Genomic DNA, 19,753 nt, shown 5'->3' on the forward strand with positions numbered 1-19,753 from the left:
AATCTTACTCTCAGTGGAACACTCCCATTTTGCCAGTAATCAAACCCTCCGGCTCATACAGAATGGCTCATGATTTAAGAGCCATCAATGACCTGGTTTTGACTCCTGTTACACCAGTACCGAACCCCCACTCTGCTCTCTCGATGCTCACCCCAGCCCATACATCTTTCACATGTATAGATTTGGCTAACGCCTTCTTTTGCCTGCCCTTAGCAGATCATTTACAGGACATTTTCTCATTTACATATGAAGGCCAAAGGCTGACATATAATGTGTTACCTCTTGATGGGAAACAATCTGCTCAGGCAGCAGAACTTACGGCTGTAGTTTGTGCTCTGCGGTTAGCGGAAGGGAAGGCAGTGAATATTTTCACAGACTCTGCGTATGTGTGCAATGCAATTCACAGAGATATGTCTGGCTGGGTGCAAGCGGGTTTTAAGACTAGTCAGAATAAACCTATGGCTCATGAGGAGTTGATGAAAGAGTTGTTGGAAGCAATCCAGTTACCACAGAGGGTAGCTGTGATCAAAGTGAAAGGACACAGTCAGGGCACTGATTTAGAGAGTATAGGAAACGAAGCAGCTGATGCAGCCGCTAAAAAGGCGGCAGGGTATTTACCTACTATGATGGTCATGACCACAGCAGATCTCGGTTCTGAGATAACTGATTTCTCCATCATACAAGCTCAGGAATCTGCCACAGCAGCAGAACGAACCATCTGGGAAGATAAGGGAGCTATAGAACAGTTTGATGGTATATGGTATAACGGAGATCAAATAGTTATGCCCCCCTGTTGGATGTCCTCAATACTGACTCAGACTCATGGACTTGACCATAAAAGCCACAAACAGATGTTACGAGATCTCCGCCACTGGTGGATTCCCCGGAAACATGCTACTATAACTGACTTCTTGAATAAGTGTGACGTATGTAGTACATGTAACATCAGACCGACCATCACTCCTAGGGCAGGAAAACATCCTTCTCCCACTGCCCCGGGACAGGAAATCTTTATGGATTTCACAGATATGGGAGTAAGGGCTGGGGGGAAAAGATTCCTCCTAGTAATTGTGGACGCATTTTCACGTTGGGTTGAGGCCTACCCTACGGGAAAAGAGGACGCAAAATCAGTCATTAAATATCTGGTGAATGAGTACATTCCGAAACATGGGTTTCCTAAATTGATCAGGTCAGATAATGGTTCACATTTCAAAAATAAAGACCTGCAATCTGTTGAAAAGGCTCTGGGACTACACCACAAATTTGGCACTGTGTATCATCCACAATAACAGGACTCACACCATTTGAGCTTACGTGTGGCCGACCTTTCCCAGGGCCGTCCCAAAATCCCTCTCCCCTTCCTGACCTCGGTTACCGACCATACTATTTGAAGGTTAATGCTCTTGTGTCAGCTCTCTCCTATACAGGTGACAAACCTGTCACCCCTGTCACAGAGGACGTTCCAGGACCTGACCCCGGACCACCGGAACACCTTTGGTTGAAGGTGTTAAAGAGGAAGTGGTCGGAGCCACGTTGGACAGGCCCACACAAGGTTCTGGCCAGAACTGCAACAGCTGTGCAGCTCGCAGGAAAAGGACTCAACTGGTGGCACCTAACACAGTGCTCCAGCAGCAGGACAGGACCTGAAGCAGAGGAGGCAGCCCCACAAGGAGCCCAGGCTACGTGAAAAGAGGGTCACGTATAATTTTTTATTTTTCATATACTGTATAAACTGTGACTGTGATGAGATACACATAAGGGAAAGAAGGTTACAAGGTCTTGCCTGTATTTACAGTTAAATCAGGCTAACATGGTTGTTTAGGTGGACTCATCTAGGTGGTTTTTGAAAAACATTATATATCACATTGTATTAAAAATTGTTGCTTAGAATAAATGCTAAAATAGACAAAAATAGACAAAAATAGATAAAAATAGATAAAAAAGAGAAACCAGGGGTGGGGAGAATCCACCAGAGAGAAATTTCACTTCCTTTCCCAAACCAGTATAAAATAGGATCACCCAGATAAAAGTTTTTCAGTTGCGCGCAGGAAAACAAACTAGAAGCATCATGCAGTACGGCAAACTGCTAGTAGCGTTTGCTGTAGCATTTGTGTTTACCTCTCTTGTCCTCGTTCTTCTGTACAAACTTTCTTCATGTGATTTGTCATGTATTTTAAATGTTTTAGGGAATGTGAGAGAAAATACCATGACCCTTGTGTAGAGTTTGTGTACTCAGATAAATCTGAATAACCTGGGAAAGCACAGACTGTACTAGTTTAGATACATTACTTATCATCCTCGCCTCTGCACTCTGCTAAAACTGGCTAATCACAAGTAACTCTTTAACAATAGACAATGCTTTCACTCAGAAGCAGGGTGGAAGGTGTGGGCTACAAGGGGGGGAAGGCTAAACCAAGATTATAAAGAATGATGTAGTGAGGTAGCTCCCCTAATGAATATAAACTAGCTGACCAAATAGCTGCAGGTTTTGAAAACATACCTATAATGAGCGCTCTGATCCCTATCACTCCTAACAAAAATGTTGACCGCATTAACTACATCCACTATAATGTTCTCCGTTTGACTAATCTAACTCGTGATGCAATTGCCGGACTAGCTGAACAAATGGCTCCTACGTCACTGATGGTGATCCAAAATAGAATGGCATTAGATATGCTGCTGGCAGAGAAAGGCGGTGTATGCTCAATGTTCCAAGACTCATGTTGTATTTTCATCCCTAACAATACAGCGCCGGACGGGACTGTAACTAAGGCGCTAGAGGGGCTCCGGACGCTGTCTGAATCCATGCACGATGACTCAGGTATCAACAGCCCCATTAACGACTGGTTAGACCGTACCTTTGGGAAATGGAAGTCCATGGTGGTATCTCTATTCTCCTCAATCCTTGCTGTGTGTGCATGCTTAGTATTATGTGGTTGTTGCTGTATTCCATGTATTCGCCACCTCACTGAGCGCGTAATTATTTCTGCTGTGCAACAAAAGCATCCGGATGCACCTCCTTCTTATCAGATGGCCATGTTCCAAGCGGAGAGACAGGGTCTCCTGGAAATGGTGGGGGATAGTGAAGATGTTGATCCTGAAGAGGTTGTGTGATGATGCTTATAATTAAAACATCTGTACGTAACATTATCTATGCGTATAATAAATATATCTGTATGTAACATTATCTGTAGGTGAACTTAGTTAAGTTCAAAAGAGGGTCTGTTGGATTTATTATACTCTACAATATCTGTTGGATTTCTTATACTCTAAAAATGCATACAAAGGCCTCACTATTGGATGTTTTATGAATAGAGTCAAGGGTGAGAAAAGAGGGGAGTGTGGCAGATGATGTTTTATGTTCCAAGGTCATGAGGACGGAGCCAGAAGGTGATAACGAGGAAGGAGGAATGCAGCAGAGGCATCACGCGTCACACCTCATGACTATTGATATTGTGTAAACCATAAAAGACTGGATCAGGGAGAGCTCGGGGTTCAGACTTCGCGAACTGACCCATGCACTGTATGTTGTCAGGGACATGTTGATTGGATCCAGATATCTGTAAACTCTTTTATTTTTACTTATGCAACATTAATTGTTCGGAATAAATTGTATTATTATGCTTTAACCCGTCTGTTTGGAAAATCTCTTTGTCACACAAGATTAACCAGCACGTAACTGGGCCTTGACCTCTCGGAGGTAGAAGGCCAGTTCCTTCAAACGTCTCTCAGATTTAGGACCTACTTTGAGTAGTAAATACTGAGAGAGAGTCCTAAAGTTAGAACTAACACGCCCCTTATTTTCTAGGTGTTTCTCATAACTCAGGTAGGAGCTTTTGGCCTTAGGATGTGATACTGCAAACAACCACACACACACACACCTTGTGTTTCTCTAGGAACTCCGGTGTGAGAGTCCAGGGTGCGTCTCTCAAAACCTCGTCGACATAGCGGCAGTGTCTCAACGCTTCATAACGTTCAATCTCCGTCATGACTGTGAAACCCTTGTACTTATGGGTCAGCTCATCACTGCACACTGTTTCAAGCACATGAAAGGGGAAACCACACAAAACAGTCAGAAGCACATAAATCACAATCAGACATCTCTGTATGGGTTATTTTATATATGTGTGTGTGTGTGTGTTGTCTTAGTGGGTCTGGCCTACCTCCTACTATGAGGTAGGTGTTGGGAAAGAGGTTCTTGGCCTGCATGAGAGCACGAGCGTGTCCAGAGTGGAACAGGTCAAAGATGCCATCTGCGTAGACTCTGACTGGCCGGTCCACTGAAAACAAACAGCAATAACACAACAACACCTACATCAAAACTGGTATCATAGTGAGATACACACACTTTCACGTCATTGTTTAGCCTCTTTTTGTAGTTGTTTTTCATTTCTTTGCAGTTGCTTTGTGTCTCTTTGTGGTTGTTTTGCCCCTTTTCATAGTCATTGTGAGTCTCTTTGTGTCTTTTTGCAGCTGTTTTGCATCTCTTGTAGTTGTTTTGGTGTCTTTGTAGTCTTTTTTGTGTCTCTTTGTACTCATTTTATGTATTTCTTTGTGGTCATATTGAATCTCTTCCTGGTTGATACAGTACGTATCAACAGTACGTACAGTACAGATACAGTACGTATCAACCCCTGACAGTTTGGGCCCCAGGGCCTGTGCCTGTTCAGTAATCCATCTATGTGTAGGAGTAGCAACAGTAAAAGCAGTAGTAATAGTAGTAATAGGCCCTTTTCACAGCAGACATTTTGACATGTCATTGCAGGGTAAACACAGGTGTGATTTATATCATTAATTATGGCCCTGATCCATTGAGGTGGGCGAGGGCCCTTGTATTGGGCATGCTGGCTTACTGGAATAATGAATTTTTCACAGAAGACATTTTGACTTGCCACAGTAGGAAAGCACAGGTGCAAAAAAATAATGAAATTAATGATGGCTGAATTCCATTTAACTGCTTCGATTTCAGGTTTCTGGTATTGTGCATGCTGGCTCGCTGTCAATCTCACTGGGACACTTTAATAGAACAGAGCCAGAGCCAGTAGCAGCTGTAGTAGCAGTAGTTGTAGTACAGTATAGCATCACTAGTAAAGTGTATCAGCAGCAGCAGTAGTAGTAGTTGCTGTGATAGTGATGCTACTGTAGGAGTAGCATCAGCAGTAGTAGCAGTACTAGGTTAGTAGTTGTTGTGATAGTAGGAGTAGCATCAGAGGAAGTAATAGGCACAGGAGCAGTAGTTGTAGTAATGTTACAGTATAACAGTTGAAAACCACACAGCAGAGGCAGTAATGGTAGCATTATAAGTAGTAAATATAGTTAATATGATGAAGATAAACATGAAAGCTGGTGGAAATGGATCAGAGGAGGAAACCACGCAAGAGGAGGTCTACCGTACCTGGGGTTCCTCTGCGGGCCTGAGCGATGGTGAGTTTCTCATGGGGGGCGCGACAATCACAGCTTGTCTCCCTGGCAAAGATGGCAGGTTTTGTCAGAGTCTGAGACACAGAGAAGAAGAAGAAAGAGCCAGATAAAATGCAGCACAAACATCTTATTTTTGGAGGATGAATGAATGAACGTAGGAGACAGATGTAAAACACCTGCATTAAGAAAAACACGTGTCCACCCCCCATCCCTTCAGTGGTACACAATGTGTCTCCCTTTCCAGGCTCACTCCTGTTACAGTAACTTCCATTACGCTATTGACCACAGCTGATGCCTGCTCCACATAGCACTCAGTGTTATTGATCACTCTCTCTCTCTCTCTGTGTGTGTGAGTGTGCCTGTGCAGCCTATGTGTGTATTAACATGTGGCAGAAAAAACAAGGGCAGAGCTATTGACCTGCTGTGGAGGCCTCTAAGGAGTTAGATGAAATTCAAAGGTAAGAATAAGATGGACAGGGAGAAAACAGTGATCATTTTCATATGTAAATTGAGAAAGTAAAGTAAGTACAAAAGACGGTGGGATATGGAAACAAAGACAAATAGAGCAAGAGAGGTCAAGTGAGATAATGGATGATACTTGTTAGTGCTTGTCAAAGCTACATCAAGGTTAAAGTGTTGCAGTGTGTGAGCCGGTCTTTGTATGCCATCTGTTGACTGCAGGGGAAAATTCACTGAATCTCATTCACACCAATAAAAGAGAAGCAGAGTCTGCACAGAGCAGAAAGGTGTGGGAGTGTGAGAGGAGGAGGAAAAAATGGAAACAGATTCAGTCTCTGTGGACAACTGACGTCAACACATCCTCTAGGAACAAAAAAAAAAAGCGGAGTCTGTGACAACATGTTCCATGGACACAGACCGGGACTGTAAAATATCTAATCAGCCTTTTTGAATAATAATAAAGATAATAAGTGCAGGTTTGGAGAGCTTGTTTGTTTAAGAAAATGGAGCTTTAACCCGGAGCTAAAGGCAAGAGATTTTACTAAATAAAATATTTCTTAATGACAAAGGTACTTTCAATAATGGCTAGAAATTATTCCTGTTTTAACACAGGTTTTCAGATTCTTGCATTAATATTTAATTCTGATAATAAACCAGCCAGACTGAGGTCAGCTCCTGTGTCATCCATCTCTAAATGACAGGCAATAACATATGTTATGAACATATCATTTTCTCTCATTTTTCATGCAAAGAGATGATATAATAAGCGATCATAAACATCTGGGAGGTGCTATATTCAACACTCATGTTCTGTGAGACCATGGGATGTTTTTAGCAGCTCCAAAAAACAAACTTTACATTATTTAATCATCTTGATACTTCACTGTTGGGCTGCACGATTTTGAAAAAATATCAAATTGCGATTATTTTCACTGATATTGCGATATGATTTGCGATATTAGAGGGTATGATCATTATTCTCCTTTTCATTGAAAAACATATTAAAATGATTATGGTGTGATTTTTGTGGAGATGGTTACCAAACAAAGATGTGTTCGTAAGTCTGTAGGATATGATGTTAAGGCAAGGACATCTCTGCAGCACGTCAATATTTAATTTTAAATGGTATTTTGACACACATTTTGCCTTGAACAAATATATATATATATATATATATATATATAAATATATAAAAATTGCAATTTCCTCCTCATCTTGCGATTTGAAAATTGCAGTCTGCCATATTGCGATTTTGATAACATTTTGATTAATTGTGCGGCCCTACTTCACGGCTTTTCCTAATTTTATGAAGATTGCTTATAAACATGATTTTGAACTTGCAGACGTCCACTACAGAAAATGACCCTAAATGTAAAGGTTAAATACAATGCATTTACATATGCTTACCCCCTATTATGTCTGACCAAACCCATCATATATGTAGGATAACATATTGTATATTTCTCTGACAAAATGAATATATACTGTATATATTTGTTCATGCATAGCCCATATAACATATAAAACATAAACATATTCCCTTATTTGGTGTAACAATGACACTTTTTGCACATTTCATGTCACATTGTGCCCTATGGTCAGCTGTAGTTGATGAAATGTCATTTCACTTTCACTTAACTTTATGAATCGCTGAAAAATCGAAGATGTGGGCGGTAATTTAGAGGTCTGGAAACTTAGTGTGGACAAGTGGATTTTAATTGACATGCATGCAAGTAACAGAATATGAAAGCAGGTGACACTTATGGTAGAAAAAGAGTTGTCGCCACAAGAAGAATACAAAGAAAGCATTCATTTTTAACGCTGCCATAGATGTGAGACTCGTCTCATTTATGTGCACATCCTTCAAACCTGTTTTTTAGATTGGCTTTTGAACATTTGTGTCAGGTGATGTTCAACGTTTTCTCTGTGTGTCTCCATTAGAGAGGTATCAGGATTCAATGTTAGCCATCAGAGCTACAACAACAACAAAGCAGCAGAGGGGTTGTGGCTAGGGGGCACCCTCATCACCCATGATTCCTTGGGCACGGTGAGAACAGAGGGGAGGCTTACAAACACTTAGCAAATGGTAGAAAGCTTAAGCTCACTGACCACCAGGGGACACACAGGCCTATCAGGGCGAGTGGCGTGAGCGTGCACAGAAAAAAAGCTGGCACAAGCAAAGAACATCTGGCATAAGAAGGATTAAAGCTGGGGGGAAAAAGAGAAGGGACACAAGAGGAAACACCACACTGCCTCAAAAGAGTCGAGAGAGGTTGGAGGGAGGACAGAGGAGACAGACAGATGAGGAGACAAACATGAATGCTAGGATGGAAGAAGAAAGGAGAAAGGCTCTCCTTACTGCCGCAATGTCCCATCAGCAGGACATTCATGCTGTGTTGTCCATTGTGTAAACCCCCTCCTTCTTTGGCATCACACACACTGTCCACTCAGCATTCTGAGCCTCATGCTATAGGGGGGGATCTGTTTCGTAACAGGGGGAGAAAGCAGGACCCTTTGTCTTCCTCTCCCTCCCTGTCACACACACACACACACTGCAAGACATGAACACACAGGAAAAACACATTCAGATGCCCTACCGTCCGAGGATGGGGGCAGGTGTGCTCGAGCTCCTCCATGATTCCCAAAGGCTCATGGGATGCGGCTGTGGTCCCTCTGTAATGTGACTCAGCATCAGTGAGACGCTGCCTCTCTCCTCCTCCTCCTCCTCACCACTGTCTCTGTCTCCTTCCTCTATTCCCCCTCCCACTCTGCCTCTCTGTCTGTCCTCCCTCCTCCCTCCTCCATCCTCCTCCTCAACCTCTCTGATCCCCTGCTGCAGAGAGGAGCAGGCAGGGAAGAGGTCTCACTCTGCTGCTATTTCTTGGTATACCACAAAAGGAATGAACTCCCACAAATCTCCAGGCACCATCTGGCATCAATGTTAAATATGTTCAGTAACATTGATGGCTGTGCAAAAAATCATTTCTGGGTTTTAAAAGAGATCTTCTCTTGACAGAGTACAGTATTATGTAAATGATACAGTGTATGAAAGCAATGCAAACATTTGTTATTATCATCCTATTATTACACAATATTTTTTTCTCTTTTTTCCTTCCTGTCTTTTTATCTTTAGCATTTCTTGTTTGGAAATATTGTTCTTTTCTTTCTTTTAGATATTTAAAAAAATATATTTATATGTTTGTAAATTGTAATGCAGCTGTCTTTAATTTCAATGTTAGGTGGGTTCCTTTTACAAGCACTCAGGTTTTTTTTTTCAACCCACTTGTGCATTTATGTTATTATATATCTCTTCTCATTTGTTTTATTTTATTATATGCACAAATAAAGAACTAAAACAAGGGAAGGAGACACATATAGTTAGTGGCAGATTAAGGTGGTCAAGGGCCCCTAGGTTACTCTTTCCCTTACTCATAGTGCTTTAACGTTAGCAGAAAAAAAGTAATTTAGTGCCTTGTGTAAAAGCGTGCTATGAATATTACAAGGCACACGCGTACACACTCAGGGAGCACTGGCATATACACACACACACACACACACACTGAGACAGCCTTTAATCTAAACCTTGAAATATCTAGTCAATTTAGGGATTTTCTTTAGTAGATGTTGCTGTTGGGCTCTTGTTTTTGTGCTCCGTGATCATATTTTCATGTTACCGCTATTCCGTCCAGTGGTGACGTATTATTTGAAAACCAAGTTGACCTTATGAACCTGGTCACATCATGGGGCCAGGTTCATAAGGTCAGCTGACGGGGTAGAAGTGGCCCACATCTACCAAATCAGCTGCTTCCTTTTTTTTTATGTTTCTTATGGGCAAATAGGGTTAAAGGTTTTTTTTTTTCTCTGAAGTACATTTAAATAATTAATAATAATCTGGGGCTCTCGCAAATATGGGGCTGCAGCCTAGGCCAGCCTGTGCATTAATCCACCCCAGCCAGCATTGCCTTGGTGTAAAGATAGGTATTCTTGCTATGTCAGGACGTCGTTATGGTTTACCGGTTTGTAAAACTAACCGCTACTCTAGATTGTTTATCCCCTCTGCAATCAGATTATTGAATGCTCCTATGATTTTATATTTCTTATGGACTTTTATCCTTTTACTGTCACAGATCCCTTTATCCTTTATTAGACTGATCCTTCTGTTGTTCTTATTTAGTCGGTTTATTCATTAGTTAGTCTAATTTACATCAGTAATCGTTTTGGGTCCTGTTTTTTATATATTTTTTTAGCTTACATATATTGTTGTTGTTGTTGTGTGTCACTATATTTTATCTATGTTTTTATGTACAAGCTGCTCCAAACCAATTGCCCCTAGAGGGATTAATAAAGTTGTTTGAATTGAATTGAATTGAATTTTAGCCTATTGTAATCATGTGAAGGTGACAAATGCAATGCAGTTGATCTTGTGTCAGTCACCAATCATGTATCTGTAGGGAAATGAACACTTTGGGGGCAGAAATGAGACATGTGAGAAGAAAAGAAATATTATTTACGTGTCCAGGATTATTATCTGAGTGAGTCATCGTTTCAATAAACGATCTTCGTGCGCAGAGCTGATGAGCTCTCTCCATGGCGACGGAAAAGAGGAGAGAGCTTCCAGAGAAAGAACCAATCAGAGGAGAGCTACAGCAGTCCAGCAGTATGAGCAGTGAGGATTGGTGGAGTGGTCCATAGCACCATCAGTGAGATGATACTGAGTATAGCTACTTATTCATTGGCTCTGTCTGCATGGAAGTAGTACAATTGTGAAGAGACTGGATAGTATTTTATTTTATTTTTATTAGTTTATTTGACAGGGACAATACATTGTTACACTTGATTAAAGTGCAACCGATGCAAGGTATATAGGACTTCTAGCCATATAGCTAATTTGCAGACCTTGTCCCTGGTTAGGCTTTTAAGAAAAAGAAAAAGAAAAAAAAAAAAAAATACAATCGGATATTATAAGGAAAATATGACTAATGGATACAAGATTAATCCTGATTTTCAGTGGTAAACCATATTAGTTACCCTATTTTAGACTATTGTAAAGCTCAGTATTTGGTTTGTTCACTGTCTCCTGTTGTATCCAGTTGAAGATACATAGCTCTTGTTTTAGCCATCACAGTCACACCCATTAATGAGTAGTCTGATCTGCTCGTCAGACATTATTTACTATTTTTTGGAACAGAAATTGAAATATGGTGTTCTTAGCTTCAGACTACACAAACTACTTTCCTCTGTCTTTTTTTCCCCACCATACTTGGCAAACTTCCCGTTACCGTTGGCGACAGTATAGCCTACTAGAATAACTATATTGTAAGCGAAAATTTGCATGCATTGCTTACCTTTAGTGCCCCTCTTCTGCAACAAAGAGGCGCAACAGCTGAGTGCGCTCTGACGCGTCGCTGCTTCACCATGGTGTCCAAAAAAACAAAACAATTTATATACAATAAGTAAGTAATTTTGTTTACCACTTTTTTTCTTTTCTGTCTGGCTTGTTGTTTAAGTCTAAAAAGGCAGTCTTCTTTGCTCCAGCACAGCAGGGTGAGAGCAGCAGAGAGGACAGCAGCCCGTCTGTCCATCCAGTCTGTCCACATGGACAGATCAGCTGCTCACCACTGATGAGCTGCGACAACTGTGGGCCACGGTCCATTTAGCAGACCTTACAGTATGGTGCATACTGCTATTAGACTATGCATTCATCAACCCTCTTCCTATAGGCTAATACATTACTGTCTGCAACCTAATTTTTAAAAAGTGAAAAACAAACAGCTTAAAATTAAGGACAACAACTAATTTGTTGTTCATACTGTACACAGATCCATATGCTACTATTTTTTTTTTTATAATATATTTGTATTGAATTTTACATATAGACATATATACATATATACACATACAGACAGACTAACAATATTAATAATTAAATTATACAATGAAATGTTTAGTCCGAATTTCAAAGAAAGAGAGACTTGACCTGTCATGTATTTCACTTATCTAACAAAGAAAACAAATAAATAAAAGATAAGAAAATAAAAAAATACCTCAAAGAAGAAGAAGAACAAAAAAATAAAAAAAAAAAAAAAAAAAAAAAACACAACAACACACAACATCCATAGGCTACTATTAGCCAGTTGATGCATAAACAATCAATTCAATCAATATGATAAAGTTGCCATAGACCCACTATATATAGGTTACTGTAGGCCTATACATGAGCAGGCTAACATATGAATTATCACAATCATTTATGGTATAAAAGCCAAAAATAGGCGGGTGGGGATGAAGGACAAAACATGCTTTGTGTTTTCATTGTTGGACGCACTGTTAGTGTCTCTGTGGCCCCAATCTGGGACAGGAACCCATTGTGCCCTACAAAGTCCTGCCTGCTGCCATGGAAACGAGCGTCATAGGGATACACAGGCATAGACTTTGACTTAAAAAGAAGAGGGAGACAAATGGCCTAATCCTGTAATTTGAGGATAAGGTTATAATGTTATTGCCTGGAAAATACAGAACTCACTACTTGGAACCATACTTGCCCAAAGGAATATTATATTGGTGGGAAAAGTACTTTTGTTATATCTCTCTGCATGACTAATTCCCATAAACACTTGTTGTGTTTGGGGGAAAATATGCTGAAACCACCTCAGTGGTTAAAATTTCGACTGGGTTTGCTGTCTGTGGGGTTTCCCTTTATTGCAAATTAAGGGAAACCAGATGTGGGGATCATTCATGGAGTACCTGAAACATTACTCAGCGTATAGGATCCCATCCCTCAACACAATAGCTATAGTTGTTTGCTGTGTATTAAATTATTATTGTTATATTTTTTTCTACCTTTGTTTTTTATTAGAGTGATTTTTTTTTAGAATACATCAACTATAGTTTCCTTCTGATTGTGTTTTTATGTTTGAAGTAGATGCAAAAATATATATATTTCTTTATTTCTTTCTTTATTTCTTTCTTTATTACGTCTAATCAATTGGCTATCATAAGTTGTATGTGGTCTAATTAGCTATCTGTGGGGTTTATATATATATATATATATATATTATAAATATATATATATACTTATAATAGCCAATTGATTATATAATATATATTTATATATATATATATATATATATACTGTATATATATATATACTTATAATAGCCAATTGATTATATAATATATATATATATATATATATACTGTATATATATATATATTTTTTTTTTTTTATATATATACTTATAATATCCAATTGATTATATATTATATACTGTATATATATATATAATAGGCAAGCACCCAACTGGGAAATGCACATATTGTAATCAACCAGAAACTGTCGAACATGTAGTGATACACTGCAAGAATTACAGTATCCAGAGGAATCACCTTTTAGAGTCACTAAGGAAGGCAAAACATCAGGACTTTTCATTGTCAGGTCTATTGGGGAATACAGCAGATAACATATACTGTGAAATTATTCAGTTTTTAAGAGAAACTGATTTAGTTAAACGAATCTAGAGTTTTTCTAATTATTATTATTATTTGTATTTATTTATTTTTTATTTTATTTTATTTTTATTTTTTAATTATTTTGTTTCTGCACAATCTCCTGTTCCACACTCCAGTCCAGATGGTGGCAGTAATGCACCTCTAAGATGGTTTGCTAATCCGCCAATAAACACAAAAGAAGAAGAAGAAGAGTAAAGTAGAACAACACTGCCACCACGTGGACAGAGTGGAGGAGACAGCGCTGCATTTCTATTGGCTGACAGCGATGTGACGTCACTTCCTGCGTATGACTTTCCCCGGGAAGAGCATTTGGCGCGGACTAGTCCTGTTGTTGTGTTGACCTGCTGCCGTCACACTGAGCAAACTAAACAAGTAAAAGCCATGGCTCCGGTATCAAACTCAGAGAAAGACGTGGACGCTGCAGACGGAGGTGAGTTGTTGTGGTTTCTTGCTGCTATCTGACTTGCAGAGAGAAAGTGAAGAAGTTAGCTCACATGTTAGCCAGCTTACTCTGTCATTCTGCAACAAGGGAGGCCATTACTGTGTGTGTATTAAACTGCGTCAGCTAGTTAAGCTTTAGATATAAGATATAAGATTGTCCTTTATTAGTCCCGAGAAAAACAAATGCATAAAAAGAAAGAAAAGGCAAGTGTTTGGAGGATTAACCAGCAAGAGATATTTTCAAAACATGCCAAACGTTTTTCTTATAAATGGATAATTGATCTTTAAATATATCTATACATTATTTATAAACATTAATAATATGGAGGAGGACCACAAGGAAATAGTAATAAAGCATTTAATTGATTAATAGCTAATTGTACAATGAAAATAGGTATTAATACATGTGTTTACAATATATATTTATTAATCTATGAATAAATGGACTAAATTACAAAGTCAATAATTATTTGACATTTTAATGGGCAATAAAAAGAATGATACAAATAATTTACAAATGAAATCCATCAATTAATTAATAAATAAATAATTAAATTTAAGATTATTTTTTTAAATATATAAGATAAGATAAGATATTCCTTTATTAGTCCTGCAGTGGGGACATTTGCAGTGTACAGCAGCAAAGGGGATAGTGCAAAAAACAAGATGCATCAGCTTACAGTAAAAAAGAGCTAAACAAAGTGTAACAAAATATGAACCATTTAAATAGAAGGAAGTATAACAATAGGAGCAGTATATACAGTATTGACAATAAACAGACTATTAACAAAATTGCACAAGTGGAAAATGATATTGCACAGTGAGAATGAATGAATGAATGAAATTCCACCTGAAAATATCAGGTTATTGTTAGGCCTACCAGTTACAGTATATGCCTTATATTTAGTGATCTTCTAGCTATGCTGTCTGCAAATTCATTACCCTTGAATCCCACATATGCAGGTATACCAACAAAATCCTACAACTATTCCCATGCTCTGAATTCTAAATAAGCATTGAACATTTTCAAACATTAGATCTTCCCTGATTGACTCCATAGTTTGTAAACTTAAAAGAACTGCTGCAGAGTCAATACACATCACCACCCTGATAGTTAACAAAATGCCACTAAGAAATAAGAAGTGTCCTCCTGTTCAAAGAGCAAAAGTTACAGCAAAAATGTCGCTCTTCAAAACCCTGCAATTCCCCTCAAAATGTGATATTACTTGCAGTATCTGTTGGGATGGACATTCTGCAAATGCTACCTGCCATGTTCATACACCTGCTTCTTTTGCGTCCTCATGTTGATGTGTCCCCTCCTGTCCTCAGATGATGGAGGTGATCCCTGCAGTCTGGCAAAGACTCGCTCCAAACGGGAGAAGAAAGAGAAGGTGGGGAGGAAGTCTGCACTGGAGCAGCTCAAGAAAGCCAAGATGGGGCAGAAGATCAAGTATGAGGTGAGAAACTCAAGTGTTGTGCATATTATGTATGCATAACAATGGATATCACACAATCTGGGTGTAATCGTTTGCATTTAATTGAACTCAGTGTGATAGGTTAATTAAACTTTTTGTACATTTAAAAAATAATTCTGCTGTTATCCAACGGTGAATAGTGCATTTGGGTCAGATATTTATTCAGCAATGCTTGTTTCATTATGGTCAACCAGTGTTCATGTTTTCCAGGTGGAGGAGTTTACAAGTGTGTATGAGGAGGTGGACGAGCAGCAGTACTCGAAGATGGTACGAGAAAGACAAGAGGATGACTGGATCATTGATGATGGTGAGTCTCAACCTCCTGCTGTATCCACTGTGGGATTATGTCTGATGGTGAGGTCTAATGTGAAAGTTTCTTCTCTCAGACGGAACAGGATATGTGGAGGATGGAAGAGAAATCTTTGACGATGATTTGGATGACGATGTCCTTGAAAACAATAAAGGTAAACATTCATATAGGACTGTGTTGCAGCAAGTTATGTGTGTTATGAGTGTGAAGAAATGTACACTAAATAGTTTTGCACAAAGAGGAACTTTTTTGTGAAAATGTGTTTGTGTTTGCAGGAAAAGCAGGTGCTAAAGGAGCAGCCTCAAAGAAAAATGTGAAGAAATCTGCCGTAGCCAAGCCCAACACCATTAAGAGCCTCTTCATGAACAGTCATGTGAAGAGACCAGCTGAGGTGTGTTGACTTGCTTCTATTACAAGTGTGCCCTGTGTTGATCTTAACTTGAAATAAAAAGAGATGTTTCTGCTCTTGCCCCTTTTCTGCTCATACACTGACCATAAGCGTCATTTTGTCTCTTGCAGAAAGACTTTGACCTGTCCAAAGATGACCTGTTAGGAGACATCTTACAGGACCTGCACTCTGAGGTTTGTAATATCGTCTAGACAATGCAGAACCTAAACATAACACAATTCACTGTCAACTAATGCATTTGACTTTCTCTGTTGAGACACTATGATAGCAGTATTGAGGTAGATGTTTTCCACAATTAACCAAATTGTTCTGCACATTGACATTTACATTTAGGCCTTTAGCTGACATGTAATGAATGAGCACGTCGTGTTGTTCAAAGGGACAAATGAAGGGGACAAAGTACTGTTACAAGAACTAAACCTCTGACCTTTTTTAATTATTTTACAGTCAGTCAATTAATATGCTTTTGGCTAGTGTTGTACAGGTGACATTGTGTCTTCTTTTTTCTTCATAACCAACTTCTCCACCTCTTCATTGTCTATACCCATTATGATATGTTGTGATATTTGCTTTTAAAACCTCTCTCTCCTTCTGTGTTCCCAGAAAGCGTCTCTTCTGACTCCTCCGCCAGTGGTCACTCTGAAAAAAAAGAAGTCTCTTGGATCGCCCATGAATCCCTTTTCCATCAAACCCCAGATGTCAAAGGTATCATTTAACCCATCATATGATTGGAAGTATTTGTGAACTACACCACCGGCCAAATTATACAGTTAAATAATCGTAAACTATTGTATGTCACTTCTGTAATACCAGGAGTCAACCTCAGCTACGGGGTTAAAGGCCAAAGTTATCAGGCCACCGCCTCCTGACCCGACCCCGAGGCCGTCAGCCCGCCTCCCACCTTCCAAACCTGCTCTTTCTGTGCAGAAGCGGAGGGCGAAAGTGGAGGAGCCGGATGAAGAGGAAGGTAAGAAAGATGGATACGGCTCTGCCAGCTTCTTGCCCTTTTTTCTTTTTGCTTCTAGCAACAAAAAAAACCTGACCTTTCATGACAATGTGTTTCTCAGTGAATGATGCTCTGGCGTTTGACGGGGTGGACTTTGATGAGCCGATGGAGGTCGGGCTTGAGGAGGAGAAGCCTGCTCTTAAAGATGACGCCGAACCTTCATCTAAAACAGTAGCAGCAGTTAAAGTGGTGCCCAAAGCAGAGCCTCAGGATCCTGTCTTATTGTAAGCCCATTATCTGTTTTGTTTGCTTCTTCTTTATTAGGAAATATAGATATTTTTTCCAGCTTAATCTTAAAATGTTGTACATGCATTAAAACTACTGAGCTAACATGTAAAGACCTCAGAAATGTTTCTGTAACAGCGTAACACAAGCTTCAGTTTTAGCGTCTTCCTTCCTCTGTCCTTTTCCAGGTCCAGCAGGGTTGGTAACTCTTGGGGACAAGAGGAGGAAGGTGGAGTCAGCGAGGCTCCGGTAGAGATACAGGTTGACTCCAGCCAACTCCCGCTGGCGGAGGGAGCAGACGGGGAGCAGGTTTTCCGCTTCTATTGGTTGGATGCCTTTGAAGACCCCTACAGCCAACCAGGTACAGAATATTCACACCTAGAGTGAATATATTGTGGATGCTAAATTTATAATCCAAAGATCCTATTCAGATTTTGTGGATCACATCCTGATATTTGAACTCATCTGTGGCCCAGGTGTGGTGTACTTGTTTGGAAAAGTTTGGATTGAGTCTGCAAAGTCTCATGTCAGCTGCTGTGTCACTGTCAAGAACATTGAGCGGACCATGCACTTCCTGCCTCGCGAATATGTAAGTTTCCTGCTTTAAACAATTCAAAGCTACTGAGAGTACATTTGTCTGTGTGTGAAATCACTTCACACATTACTTTTTTGGTGATTTCTTTCAATTGTCGTTACTGTTTTCGTGAACAGAAAGTGAACACTAAGACCGGCGAGGTGTCGGACACTCCTGTAGGAATGATGGATGTCTACCAGGAGTTTAACGACCTCTCTGAGAAGTTCAGGATCATGAAGTTCAAGTCCAAGGTCAGTGCCAACCTTTGTTACGGACTGTATATAGCATGAATGTATCTCTGGTAAGTTTGACATGTTTGTGCTTGTTTTTCTCTCTTCAGAAAGTGGAGAAGGACTACGCTTTTGAAATTCCTGATGTGCCCACTCAGTCCGAGTACCTGGAAGTCAGATATTCTGTGAGTGGATGTGCACACATAGTTCTTAGATAGAAGTAGTCCACGCCCATATGTTGTTTTTTTTTATGATAACCTATTTGTCTATGTTGTAAATGTTGTTTTTGCAGGCTGAATACCCTGCACTGCCTTCAGACCTTAAGGGGGCGACCTTTTCCCACATTTTTGGAACCAACACTTCCAGTCTGGAGCACTTCCTCCTCAGCAGGAAGATTAAAGGGCCCTGCTGGCTGGACATCAAGACACCACGTAAGGAGGATGTCCCTTTGTCCCTTTATGTTTGAATAACTGATTTCAACACCTTTCGTTTACTTTAAATTGATTTGTATTTGAGGGATTTTGATATTTATAATAACCTTTCTAACCTAAAAACTCATTTTATGTTGGAAAATTCACATGTGCTCCTGTGTCTGTGTTAGAGCTGATGAACCAGCCGGTCAGCTGGTGTAAGGTGGAGGCTCTGGCCCTGAGGAGCGACTTGGTCACTGTGGTCAAAGACCTGTCGCCTCCACCCATTACCGTCATGTCCATCAGCCTCAAGACCATCCAGAACTCCAAGACGCACCACAACGAGGTCAGAATGAATAGAATGATTTAGTGTTGTTATTTAGCCTTGTTATTTTATGGTGCGTTCAAGGACCTGAGGATATAATTATTCCTCTGCAGATTGTGTCCCTGGCGGCACTGGTCCACTACCAGTTCCATATGGATAAAGCTCCACCTCAGCCTCCATACCAGACCCATTTTTGTGGTAAGTTTTTTATACTCGTATTATTGAATGTTTTCACTGTAATGCATGAATGTAATAGAATTTTAAAGCTCAGTTGACAAGAGAAAGAACGGTAAAATGACAAATGTTTTGGAACTGTTAGTATATATATTTTTTGTCTTTGCAGTGGTCAGTAAACCGGCTGACTGTATCTTCCCCTACGACTTCAAAGATGCTGTGAGGAAGAAGGTGAGAGGTCACGTAGCTATGGGGTTCAGCTTGGTACTAGAAACAGGAAATACCTTGTCTTTTATATTTTCAGAAACATCCGTTTTTACATATTTACAGGATTTTTACAGATGTAGCAGGGATAGAAAATTGCCAGCAATATGATAAACCTTTTTCATGTTGCACTTAGATACAAGCAGTTTCTACAGCACTTTACAGAAAGGTAGTTTGGTTTAATTTCTACAAAAAGTAGATTCTATTAGAATTAATAGAGAATATATTTTATTTTTCTTAGTCGACTAACACCGGTACGATTTTGTCGACTAATCGATTAGTTGATTTAAACGACATAGCTGTGAAACTGAGTTTCTCCACAAAGAATCACACAAAAGCACCACTTTAAATGTTGTGTTTACCAGAGATGTGCTCACACGTTTCTTGTAAATAAGTCATTCAGCATGAAAAAGCATTGAAAAATGACTAATTCACTAAAGAAATCTTAGTCGTCTAAGACCGAAATGGTCGATTAGGCGACTAAGAGGGGGCAGTCCTAATATTTTGCCGACATATTTTCT

The 19,753-nt window shown here is 39.7% G+C and overlaps 2 protein-coding genes across 3 annotated transcripts in view; one reads left to right on the forward strand and one right to left on the reverse strand.

Annotated features, from left to right (window-relative positions):
- The window catches only part of LOC119480271 (choline-phosphate cytidylyltransferase B-like), a 17,760-nt gene extending 6,325 nt beyond the window's left edge, over positions 1-11,435 (reverse strand). The window contains exons 1-4 of one of the 2 annotated variants that reach the window (XM_037756390.1): positions 11,226-11,435; positions 5,396-5,495; positions 4,164-4,280; positions 3,882-4,033 (exon numbers count right to left, since the gene is read on the reverse strand). In XM_037756390.1, coding sequence (XP_037612318.1) covers positions 3,882-4,033; positions 4,164-4,280; positions 5,396-5,495; positions 11,226-11,297 — 441 coding nt within the window. In that variant the 5' untranslated portion in view covers positions 11,298-11,435. Of the gene's footprint in view, positions 1-3,881; positions 4,034-4,163; positions 4,281-5,395; positions 5,496-8,477; positions 8,668-11,225 lie in introns of those variants that run through there. The other variant, XM_037756389.1, reaches the window with a different exon arrangement.
- Positions 11,436-13,673: 2,238 nt separating this feature from the next.
- pola1 (polymerase (DNA directed), alpha 1) overlaps positions 13,674-19,753 on the forward strand; it is a 58,224-nt gene continuing 52,144 nt past the window's right edge. The window contains exons 1-17 of the mRNA XM_037757302.1: positions 13,674-13,819; positions 15,160-15,287; positions 15,516-15,612; positions 15,692-15,769; positions 15,891-16,006; positions 16,135-16,197; positions 16,628-16,729; positions 16,838-16,991; positions 17,092-17,254; positions 17,444-17,616; positions 17,732-17,844; positions 17,967-18,080; positions 18,170-18,244; positions 18,352-18,490; positions 18,661-18,815; positions 18,908-18,992; positions 19,138-19,199. Coding sequence (XP_037613230.1) covers positions 13,771-13,819; positions 15,160-15,287; positions 15,516-15,612; positions 15,692-15,769; positions 15,891-16,006; positions 16,135-16,197; positions 16,628-16,729; positions 16,838-16,991; positions 17,092-17,254; positions 17,444-17,616; positions 17,732-17,844; positions 17,967-18,080; positions 18,170-18,244; positions 18,352-18,490; positions 18,661-18,815; positions 18,908-18,992; positions 19,138-19,199 — 1,866 coding nt within the window. The 5' untranslated portion in view covers positions 13,674-13,770. The remainder of the gene's footprint in view (positions 13,820-15,159; positions 15,288-15,515; positions 15,613-15,691; positions 15,770-15,890; positions 16,007-16,134; positions 16,198-16,627; positions 16,730-16,837; positions 16,992-17,091; positions 17,255-17,443; positions 17,617-17,731; positions 17,845-17,966; positions 18,081-18,169; positions 18,245-18,351; positions 18,491-18,660; positions 18,816-18,907; positions 18,993-19,137; positions 19,200-19,753) is intronic.

The sequence above is a fragment of the Sebastes umbrosus genome, chromosome 21 (genome assembly GCF_015220745.1).
Source record: "Sebastes umbrosus isolate fSebUmb1 chromosome 21, fSebUmb1.pri, whole genome shotgun sequence".
In the NCBI taxonomy this organism is placed as follows: domain Eukaryota; kingdom Metazoa; phylum Chordata; class Actinopteri; order Perciformes; family Sebastidae; genus Sebastes; species Sebastes umbrosus.